Here is an 11,977-nt window from a genome sequence, read left to right as displayed (position 1 = left end):
TACCATTCAAATGCAACCAGGGTGGACCCTGCTTAGCTAGGGGGACAAATCATGCTTGCTACCACAAGACTAGCTCTCCTCAGATGCTCCATAAGGATATTATGGTATGAAAAGCTGCAGAGAGATCCAAAAGGAACAACAGAGTCACACTTCCTCTGTCAATTTCTAATTGAAGATCATCAATCAGGGTGACCAAGGCAGTATCCACTCCATAGTCTGCCTGAAAACCAGTTTGAAATTGGTCTGGATAATCAGTTTCCTCCAAGACTCTCTGGAGCTGAGAGGCAATCACCTTCTCAATTACCTTGCCCAGCCATGGAAGGTTGGAGACAGGCCTATAGCAGCTTACCTCTGTGGGATCCAATGCAGGCTTCTTCAGAAGGGGTCTAATAATTGCCTCCTTAGGACAAGGGGGCATCCTGCTCTCCCTCAGGGAAGCATTTATAATACCTGCTGGGCCCTCTACAAGAACCACCCTGGCTGATAATATAAGCCAGACAAGGGTCAAAAGAACAGGTAATAGGCCATACCTCTCCAAGCAGCTTGTCCATATCCTCAGGAGTCACAAAGTGATCCAGCCTAACCACATAAGAGTGTTGCTGCACACCTCTGCAGTAAGTGTGGGGTCTATCTAAACTGGCCCAAATATGAGAGATTTTATTCATGAAGAACTCATTAAAAACATGACAGTGGGTAACTGATGAATCCAAATTTTGATTCCAGGGAGGAGGGGCATGTACTAGCCTTCTCACAACTGGGAACAACTCTGCTGGACATGAGCTTCCGGATATGATACGGGCAGAAAAGGGGACACTTAGGAGTGACCATGTCTACTGCCCTGGTGAGTTTGCTGTTCCAAATCTCCACCAGGGCATCAACAGGATCACTGGCAGTGCCAACACTAAATTCTTCCAAAGCTTCTTGGAATCCTATTGGAGCCAATAACCTTCTTGGGCAGACCATCCTAATAAGCCCCTCACCCCTGCAGAGGTGAACTTGTATAGCTTATCAAAAAATTGCCAAGTTGTCAGGGTGATTTGAGATCAAAGTCTAGGTCCCTAGGTAAGCAACAGAGAGCAAGGGAGACAGTTCCTCCTTCATTTTAACTTTTGCTCAGAACATCTATGATGGTACAAAAGCTTGGTTTTAAATCAAAAGTCTGTATCCAGCCTTTTGAACAATATTTGGTCTAAGTTGGCAATATTATTAGCTTTTGATTCATTTAGATCCCCCCCCCCCCAAGTTTCAGTTAGTTTACTTGGGCTAGAGAGCTGGATGACTGGTAGCATTCAATGAGAGAGAGAGGGGGAGAGGGAGGAAGCGAGAGAGCGCATACACTCTGATCTGAATCTGCTGTTCTTTATGGACGTGTAGTTCCTGCAGTACGATGTTCCACTGCAGTAGAGAAAAAACTTCCTAGTACATCTTATTATAGATGTACACATCTTATATTGTATCGCATAAGATATATGTAGACATCTGCACATTATGATTTGTGCATCTAGAACATACATTGCTTGAGCTTATGCAGACTGCAATTATGCCGTGATGTTAAATACTTTGTAGAATTGTAAAACTAATCCCGCAAATCTAGCAGTGGGCCACTGAATCGCGTCGCCCCGAACAAAGCCCCGGAGGCGCTCTAAGGCCCGGTTCTGAACGCCAGCAAGCAACGAGCCGTGCTGAGCGATCCCTGCGCTGGCGCAGAAACCATGCATCAGCACCGAGGAAAGGACAGCTCCAGGATGGCCTGGGAAATCGAAAGCAAACTTTCCGAGTGGCGTTTGACGCAAGGAGACCCTCTACGGTGTCTGTCCATTGGCGGTGGGATCCCTCATGTAGACAGCAGGACGCCCTTGGAAACGAGCACACCGCTCTTTTCTCCAGCGGCATTCTCTCTCCAGGCTTATTATGGCTCAGATGGCTCTCGTGCGCCTGAAGAGCTTTCCCCTTAGAAGGCAAAGGGAAAGAAGCTTCCCTCTTTTGCTGTCGCCTCGCCTGGGCAAGTCGGAAGTCCTACGCTCCTTCCAGTGACGGGCAACCCCAACGCGTAGAGAGGGGGCGCGAAATGGGGCGTCGAGTCCCGCACAAACGTAGCGGCAGCAGCAGAGTGACCCTACGGAGTGACCAAAGTTAGGTTGCCACCAGAAGCTGCCTGCTTCAACTCAACGAGCCTCTCTGGCTGGTGGGAGGGGCTTGGGGCGCCCTCAAGGGCTCGTTGGTGCGGTCGGCCTCGCTGCATATGGATAGGGGGGCGGGCTAAGGCTGGGGGGCAGTCCCACGCGCCCCCTCCCTCCCCGCATGCATGGGAAGGCCGGCTCGGCTTGTAGCAACTGCAGTAGCAGCTGCCGCCGCCAGCTCTGAGCTTCCTCCAGTGTTTACCTGCTGCAGCTCCTCTGCCTTACACGTCGCCTTCGCAGCGTTGCTTGGAGCGCAGGAAGGACCGCGGAGGGGGTCACTTTTGGGCGCAGCAGAGGCTGGGGCAGAAGCAGCAGAGAAGAAAAAACAACCCAGCGGTTGGCTGCTGCCGCCGCCGCCTCCTCCTCCTCAGAGCTGCTCGCCCGCCCGCTTGCCTGCCTCACATGCCATCACAGCAACAAAGAGCACGCTGAGCAGCGGGCGGAGAGGCGCCCGGGCTCCAAGCTCTGCAAGCCCGAAAGACGGCGAGAGGACCATGGCCAGAAAGGGGGACGCCTCCGCCTCTCCTTACGGTGAGCCGGGGAACGAGGCGAGGGGCAGCGAGGGTGGCAGTGGCAGAGAGGAAGCAGCCCGCGCTGAGTGAGGGGCGAGCGCAGCGGCGCGGGCCGGCGGCTCGGCTGACCCTTCGGTTTTGGCCTGTTTGGGCGCGCGCATCCAGCTTCTGGAGTTTGGTGCCTTCGGAAGGGAAGCCGAGCGAAGGGACCCTTTCCTAGAAGCCGCCGGCCAAGGCTCAGGCTCCCTTGCTCAGCGCCTTCTCACGTCCTATCGCCACCTTCGCAGACCCTCTCTCCTCCCTCCCTCCTTCTCAGCCAAGCGCGGCTTGTTGCTGCGTCCTTGAGAGGTCGGAAAGTTGGGGCTGAGGCGCGGGGAGGGTGAAAGGCGACAACTCCTGCCGAGAGCCGCTTCTCCCCTTCCCCCCTCGTCGTCAGTGGCGCGGGTTTGACTGAAGGGGGCGAGAGCAGCATTGCCTGCGTGCAGGTGCATTGCTGCCGCTTTGTCTGCCTCCCGGGGGAGTGCGGGCGCGGGGGTGGCGGAGGGCGCGGAGGTCTGGGAATTGTTTGCTCATTCTGGCCACGAGGTGGGGACAGGCGGCGATTGGGGCTTCATCTGGGAGGCGGGCAGGTGCTGGAGGGCATGAAGCTGGGGTTGGATTTGAGGTGGGGAAGTATCATGAAATATGGGATTCCTGAGATGAGGGGAGGGCAGGCCAGGGGTCTAGCTGGTTCTGGGTGCCCACCAGGGACTGAAAGGACCCCCAAAGGAGGGAGAGTGTTATATGTACAGCGTGAGAACATCTTTGTGCGTGCTCACAGAAGAAGAGGGTAAAGATGCTTCTGCTACTTCTGCTAGCATCTTGCCTGATTTCTTGAGGTCTGGGTAGAAGTGGGCTCTTAGGATTGCTTTCGTTGCAGAAGTATTACTGGAGGGGCAAGGTATAAATAAATGTTAAATGAATGAATGAAAATAGATAAATTAGGTGAGCAGTTGGGGTGCCTTGGCCTAAGGGTTATGTCAGGATTGAACTGGTTATGAGTCAGTCTATCTATCTATCTATCTATCTATCTATCTATCTATCTATCTATCTATCTATCTATATCTCTTTTGGGCTGTTTTAGAGCAATAGAGTTAGAAATTGTTGGCAGGGAATGTGTTAAGAAATGGGAATTTTGAGTGATGAGAATTTTGAGGGCTACAGTGAGAAATTTGGTACTGGAGGGTTTTGGCTGTGCAGGGGCTTGATGTGCAGTCTGAAATGGGCTATGACGTGTCGGTGTTGTCGTGTGTGTGTGTGACAGGGGTGGGTGAGGACATAGAATTTCGTTGAAAGACGTCTGATGATACTTAGATATGACCCAATGAATCAGGGCTGTATGATCTTTGCTGGGAGCAGATCAGTGTTTTAGAGTTGACATGCTGAAGATCCAGAATAAGAATATGAGGGCTGTGTAGGGCAATAGTAGGCATATGACACTTTATGGGCTTTTTCTGTGACAGGCAGAGGGAGAGGGGAAAAATTGGATATAGGGGTTGTTAGTTTGGTGGTGATGGGTAGGAGGGAGAGCAAATCTGTGAAGAACTGGAGCTGCAGAATATTGGGCTAGAGCTCTAGGGTTTGCATGTGCATCCTGTCCAGTTTAGAATGCAGAGGTAGCATATTGATGTATGTTCTTTAGTTTGTAGTATAGCCAGGCACTATTTCTAGCAGTTGTAGATTAAAACATTTTAATTTAGCTATTTATATTATCTAAATTTAAACTTTAAAAAGATGAAATGTATTAAACCCCATTCTTCTTTCCACCACCCCTTTTCTAGTTCAACTCCAGCCACCATCCCTTCCCTAATGTCCTTTATTGTAGTGTTTCTGAAAGATGCTCAAGATTGGCCTTTGCACATTTCATTTCTTACAACCTGGTTTACTCCAGGAGGAAATGTGAGGTGTGCATATCATATATGGGACAATACGTTGCAGATATCCAAATAAATGAAATGAAACGTGTGACAACATGTTCTAGATAGGAAAAGTAAGAACTAAGACTCAAGAATCATCATTATTATTAATTCTCGTAGACGTGCCTGTCCTGGATGTGTGGGGATGTGTCCTGGCACTCAGCGGATTGGCTGGGTGGTGGAGGCTCGCGTGCAGCAGGACTCAGGAGGCCGTTGAGCTGCTGCCAGGGGAAATGGCGGCAGGCGGGTGGCGGGACTGGCTGCAGCTAGGAGGAGGAGGTGGCGGCAGTGGGGGACCCTGCGTGACCCCTGGGGTCAGGAGGTGGTTAGGCCGCCAGGAAGAGGAGGAGGTGGTGGCAGGAGCGAACGGGCCGGCATGCCAGCCAAAAACCACAAGTGGGGAGCAGGGGGGAGAAGCAGGCTGGGCAGGCATCAGAGACTCCTGGGGGAAGAGTTAGGGAGAAGAGGCTGAAGGGGGGGGATAGTCAGGAAGAACTAGGGGTGCAGATTATTATTTTTATTATTACTACTACATTTATCTCCCGCTCTTTCTCCAAGGAGCCCAGAGTGGTGTACTACATACTTAAGTTTCTCTTTCACAACAACCCTGTGAAGTAGGCTAGGCTGAGAGAGAAGTGACTGGCCCAGAGTCACCCAGCTAGTATCATGGCTGAATGGGGATTTGAACTCGGGTCTCCCCAGTCCTAGTCCAGCCCTCTAACCACTACACCATGCTGGCTCTCTGATGCTATGTGCCTGGTCAGCTAGTGTAGTGATCATTACTTTTCCTGGCAAAAAAAGTGAGTATGAAAGTCCCCTTTCATATTCGCCTGCATGGTATCCATACTAACATGATTCACTTTGGATACCATAGCATACTTGCAAATGTATATTTAGACATATTCCTTGCTTTTGTTCAGAATAAGTTGTGGGTTCTGATTGATAGACACAAACTTAAAATTGTGGTATTTTAAGTTCACAGTGCATACTTACCAGAACTTTGCTCTTCTCTTAGGCCCCATTTTGCAGACTTGCATTTTACTGAAGCTCTGTGAGTCCATATATTGTGTCCTGCAGCATCTGAAAGTTTGTAATGCAAGTTTCTGCAAAATAGGGTTCTTCACATAAAATTGAATTACAGGCAAATGAGAACTGTGCTTCCAAATTCAGGCTCTGCAATACTGCGCATCATTTGAATAAATGTATTATAGCTAGGCATCGAATTGCTGGATTAAATTTTGTAACAATGAGAGTTGGAACACACATGACATTTCCTGTATATGGAACTATACCTGTGAGTAATGATTCCTGTGCATGGAGACTAAATTTGCAAATGTATTTCATGACCATTTATTTAATATTGGACTAAGAAAGAAAACTAGATTCTGAATCACACAGATTGATCAGAAAGCAAGTTCCAGATATGATAAATACTCTTGCATGATATCCAGCTAAATAAATCATTTGAAGGTCCTCTTTTATAGAAAATATAGCACATGAGGCTGCCCAAAGTGTCTTTATAGTCATTTTTAGCCTGCTTTCCCGTAGGCTTATGAGTTCATCTGGAATTCTCTCTGTGTGTGTGTGTGTGTATGAATGTGTCCTCCATCAGCTTCACAATGCCTGGACCAATAGGTTCTCCTTTTGGTTCTCCTGGTTCTCCTTTTGGAGAGGAGAACTGGTTAGTGATGTGCACGGACCTCAGAGCCGTGGTCCAACGCAGGAGGGGGGGTTGCTTTAGGGGCGGGGAGGTTGTACTTACCCCTCCCGCTGCTTTTCCCCCTCCGGCGCTCCAGTTTTTGGCAAAATCTTCAGGGCGGCAGCGTTCCTCCCTGCCGCCCCTGCCCCCTTGTTGTTCCCCAAAATCGGAAGTAACGCGGGCACACAGTCACAGTGACGTGTGTGACGTGCGTGGCAGCGTGCGCATGTGCCCGCATTACTTCTGGTTTTGGGGAACAACATGGGGGCAGGGGCGTAAGGGAGGAATGCTGCCGCCCTGAAGATTTTGCCAAAAACTGGAGCGCCGGAGGGGGAAGAGCGGTGGGAGGGGTAAGTACAACCCCCCTGCCCTTAAAGCAACCCCCCCCGCCGGTGGTTTGTGGGACCGCCGGACAAGCGAACTGGTTCGCAGGCCTCCAACATGGCCTGCGAAACAGTTCGTGCACATCCCTAGAACTGGTCTTGTCATAGCAAGCATGACTTGTCCTCTTAGCTTAGCAAGGTCTGCCCTGGTTGTGTAAGAATGGGAGACTAGAAGTGTGAGCACTGTAAGATATTCCCCTCAGAGGATGGAACTGCTCTGGGAAGAGCAGAAGGTTCCAAGTTCCCTCCCTGGCTTCTCCAAGATAGGGCTGAGAGAGATTCCTGCCTACAACCTTGGAGAAGCTGCTGCCAGTCTATGAAGACAATACTGAGCTAGATAGACTAATGATCTGACTCAGTATACGGCAGCTTCCTATGTTCCTAATATGAACCAAATTGGGTACAAACACATAGGGACACTTTAGTGGTGTAGTTTGTGATGATGTAATCCACTCAGGGTGGATTTGATTTAAATCAAACTGATTTAAATCACGATTTAAATCACGATTTAAATCACTAGCAGGGTGGATAAAAATCAAAAAAATCCGATTTAAATCAAAAAAATCCGATTTAAATCAAAAAATCCGATTTAAATCGGATTTCTTTGATTTTTATCCACCCTGCTAGTGATTTAAATCATGATTTAAATCATGATTTAAATCATGATTTAAATCAGTTTGATTTAAATCAAATCCACCCTGAATCCACTCCAATTCAAGATGATGGATGTGTAAACCAAATTGGGCACAATTGTAGAGACACATAGGAACACTTCAGTGGTATAGTTTGTGATGATGTCATCCACCCCAATTCAAGATGGCAGATGTGTAAACATTTGAGGCACAAGTGGGCTAACTAGATGTACTGGGCAGCTAGCCAGTACTGATAATGTTAACTTGAAAAAAGCAAGTTGACCTTGATTGACAGACTGGAGGACCTAGATCATGACCAAATCGGTTAACCAGGTGGGCCGGAGGAGAAGGCTCTAGAGGGGCTTCTGGGAAGAAGAAGGGATGCCCCAGTGAGGAAGGAGCAATGGAGTCTTGCCAAGTCCTTGCAGAGTGAGTCCCTGGGCCAGGAATTGCAGGGAGTTGGTCTCACCTAGGTCCTGGTGAGGTCTAAGGGGAGGGAGCCAAGGCTTATGGCTTCAGAAGGTTAGGAGAAAGTGTTTTTAGTAAGACTTGCATTAGACATTATTTTATTGTGTGTGTGTGTTGCTTTGTATCCCCAAGTATCTGTTTTTGCAATTATCTTTCTTCAACTTCAGCCTAGAAATGTATAGGTTAAGCACCACCTGAGAACATCTGGGCTTTTTGAATACTCTTGTAACTGCTAAGGTAATATTATTTGCAATAGCTGTGCGTGAAATCCTGAACTGGCTTATTCCTTTATATAAAGTGTGTGTGTGTGTGTGTGTGTGTGTGTGTGTGTGTGTGTGTGTGTAGGTAGTTCTCTTTGTTTTTACAAGCCCCCTCATAGTGTTTGACTGACTCTGGGAGAGGGGAGAGAAAGCCACAGTTGGCTACAGCTCCACTTAAATGTGTGTGTGTGTGTATCTATATATCTATCTATATATATATAGTTATCGCCATCTCCATGTTTTTATATTTGTCTGCTAGAAAAGTAAAGAGGAGATGGGAAATTTTAGCATTCCTATCCCCATCAGAGGAACTCTGTTAACAAAAGAGTTCTTGGTAGCAACAATACAGTCTACCAGAGATTCTTCTTTTCTTTTTAATAAAGTTTAAACCCAGTTGGCTCCCCAGGTAACAGGAAGGGGCAACTCAGCGATAATTCCTCTCACGTGAGCTGGCTGGGTCAGTTCCTTACACTTTTGAACCGCCTAATCAATTTGAACCAAAATTGCTACAGATGTAGCAACACATAGGCACAACTCAAGGGTATAGGGTATAGTTTTTCATGATGCCATCCACCCCAGTTCAAGATGGCAGACACATGAACATTTGAGGTGCAAGTGGGCTAACTTGTGAACTGCCTAACTGATTCAGACCATATTTAGTCCAGTTGTAGGGATAGTGAAAGGAAAGAAGGCAGATTAGTTCTTACTAGAACAACTTGTTCTGAAAGTTCTAGAACACGTATGGAAGTATAGTGTCATGGAATTATAGAACCAGAAAGATCATCAGATCCCCCACTTATGCAGGACAGTCAGCATCATTGTGAAATATCCATTAGGAAAGTATGGTTTATACAGTTCCTTTGTAATAATTTAGTCTGCAGTCCTATGCTCTCTTAACTTAGAGTGAATCACATTTAACTGAATGGGATTTACTTCTGAGTAAACAATGACAGAGCACTGTATGTGAAACAAACTAGTTGCATTTTCTGCAACAAAATGTACAGTATATGTTCACTTTCTTTGTAATACTTCTCAATTGCTTCTCATAGATTTTGAATTTTCAGAGTTTATTCATAATTTTTGGACTACTGTGTGCTTTTCAGGTAGTTTTCTAAGACTAACAACAAACAAGAAAAAAATAACTGAAGGCCCTTTAAAAAAAAAAGATGAATGCTTAATTAAAACTCAACTTTTAACTAAGGTCTTGACACAATCGCCCATCTCTGAGCATTACAAACATAGCACATTATACTCACTATTCAGCAATTGGTGGTTCAGAGACCTAATGAACCATGGTTTTCGTTTGGAGAGACCACAGAACTGTTGTTTAAACAAACCACAACATTGATAGCCACACTTTTTGGAGAATTGTTTCTGTAACAAGCCAAGTTAACATGCCTTTTAGGATTTTCGGCTAGATCATGGGAAACACACTTTTTAACAGTTTATAATGATGCACAGTCTAACCAAGTTTTTGTACCACCTCTGATTGATGTGTTACCCCATTGACCCCCCATTTTACCTGCAGAAATAACGACGTTTAAAAATTTGAAAAGCCCCTGGTCCAGACCTTATTCTTCCCAAGTTATTAAAAGCTAATATAGAACAGTGGGCCTTAGTTTTAGCCAATTTATTTACATCTGTTAACAGCACAGGAATTATACCTGAGCAATGGAAAACAGCAATAGTTGTTCCCATATGTAAAGATGGTTCTCATTTGGATCCATCTAATTATAGGCCCATAAGCTTGCTGTCTGTGATTTGTAAATTATATCCTCTTTATCTACTGGATAAGCTTGAGGCATGGATCTCAGAGAACCAGATTCTTGGGATTGGGCAAGCAGGTTTTAGAGCCGGCTGCTCTACTCTAGATCATTGTATGATCTTGTATCATCTAGCGAAGAAATATTCTAGTGGCCCTAAAGGCAAACTTTTTGTTGCTTTTATAGATTTAAAATCTGCGTTTGATTCCATTTTCAGACACTTATTATGGTCCAAACTTGAAAAAAACTACAATAGACAAGAGACTGTTATTTCTGATGATGCAGCTCTATTCTACATCTTCATTACGTGTTAGATATGCCACTAATGGGGCTCTAACTGATTCAATTCCTTCTACTCGTGGGGTCAGAGAGGGCTGTGTCTTGGCCCCTACATTGTTTATCTTTTTATTAATGATTTGGCCCAATGTCTGGAAAAGGTGGATTCACATGGACCGAAGCTGTCTTAATAAACAAGTGCCGGTGTTGTTATACGCGGATGACGCTGCTGTATTATCTCAGACTAGACTGGGTTTGCAAAGATTGCTGTATACTTTTGCCTGCTATTGCAACGATAACAAGTTAGTTATCAATTATAAAAAAATCAAAGGTCCTGTTTTTTTCGAAATCTAGGAAAGTATACAAATGGGTAGTAAACCAGAACCATATTGAGCAGGTTTACAAATATAAATATTTAGGCATTTTTTTCTAATATAATCTTAACTGGAATACCCATAGGCTGTCCTCCATCCATATAGCCCGTAAAACTCTTCGTGCTTTTTTGCACTTCTACTATTCTAAAGGAGGCCAGTATATACCTATGGCACTACAGGTATTTCGGGCGAAGATTGTGGCTCACTTACTTTTTGGAGCCTCATTATGGAGACAGGGTGTAACAATTGAATTGGAGAGAGTACAGTCTCTATTCCTAAGAACAATCTTTGCAGTGCCTAGGTGTGTGCCATATTCTGTTCTTTGCCTGGAATCTGGGTCTTTTTCTATAGTCTGTAAAGCTTGGAAATCCACTTTTGTTAGTTGGATTAAACTCTTGTTTAGAGATTCGGGAATTTTCTTTTTTCCTTTACTTATGGTTGGTTTCTTATCCAAACCCCTGGCTATCTTATGTAAACAACAAAATAATGCAATTGGGACTCTCTCCTTCTGAACTACTTACTCTGGAGAATAACAAGGTGAAGGAAATACTATTTCTACGGCTGCATGACATTGAACGTCAGGAACTTAGGTCTTCGGCTAACAGGACCTACTCTCCCCTACATTTTGGGATTTCCCCCCTATGGGAGATAGAGGTGCAAATTACCTAACAACACTTCACTTCTCCAAGTTTCAGGTTGTGTTTGCTTGGGCTCGCTTAAATGTGCTGCCCTCCTCTCTTTTGGAAAGGAGGTTCGCTAAGGATTCTTCAGCTACGGTTTTCTGCCCTTGTGGCTCTGGTCTCCTGGAAACTGTTACCCATGTTTTGTTATACTGCTCTGTACCAAGGTGCTAGAGAAGAACTTATTTTCCCCTTGTTAGTTAGATTTCCTGGAAGGCGTGAGCTTTTTTATACACAATATTGCCTTGCGGATACTAGCTGTGAGATCACAAAAGTGGTGGCCAAATTTTTTTGTATTGCTATGAGATTAAGGTCTCAATTTTAGGAGTTGTTTTACTGTTTTTAAAGTAATTATCCTGGATGCCTGCATACTGTTTTATTGTGTGTAATTATCAGTCACTATTTGTGTATATTTGTTATTTTGATTTTTATATCTTGGCTGGCCAATGGCTGTAATAAAAACTGACTGACTGACTGATATCATTGCTCAATGATGGAGCTGAGGAGGTAGGTGAGGGAGAATGATGGAACTGAGGAGGAAGGGTCAGGGGCCCATGACCAGATAAACCATGGTTTACGCAGTTGCCTGAACTGACCTGGTGTCTACCCTTTTCCCATACTACAAAATTTGGGGATTCACAATGAAAAAGCAAACAGGATAGTGAATGCTGTTCAACAGAGCTTTGAGAATCAGCATTCTGAACCATTTGTTATTAATTCTTATCCAGATATTTATTTTTCTTATTTACCTATAACTGTCTAAATATGCTGTGCCAAAACTGTCCACAGTACTTC

General features: G+C 45.5%; 1 protein-coding gene across 6 annotated transcripts in view; it reads left to right on the top strand.

Moving 5' to 3' along the window:
• The first annotated feature begins 2,251 nt into the window (after positions 1-2,251).
• Positions 2,252-11,977, top strand: part of SLC44A5 (solute carrier family 44 member 5) — a 296,509-nt gene continuing 286,783 nt past the window's right edge. For 2 of the 6 annotated variants that reach the window (XM_053243954.1, XM_053243949.1), the window contains exon 1: positions 2,252-2,711. In XM_053243954.1, the coding sequence (XP_053099929.1) occupies positions 2,306-2,711 (406 nt within the window). In that variant the 5' untranslated portion in view covers positions 2,252-2,305. The remainder of the gene's footprint in view (positions 2,712-11,977) is intronic. The other 4 variants (XM_053243953.1, XM_053243950.1, XM_053243951.1 and 1 more) reach the window with 3 other exon arrangements.

Source organism: Hemicordylus capensis, chromosome 4, assembly GCF_027244095.1.
Source record: "Hemicordylus capensis ecotype Gifberg chromosome 4, rHemCap1.1.pri, whole genome shotgun sequence".
NCBI classification, from domain to species: domain Eukaryota; kingdom Metazoa; phylum Chordata; class Lepidosauria; order Squamata; family Cordylidae; genus Hemicordylus; species Hemicordylus capensis.
Note: the sequence above shows the minus strand (reverse complement) of the source record. Positions and strands in the feature narration are given on the sequence as shown.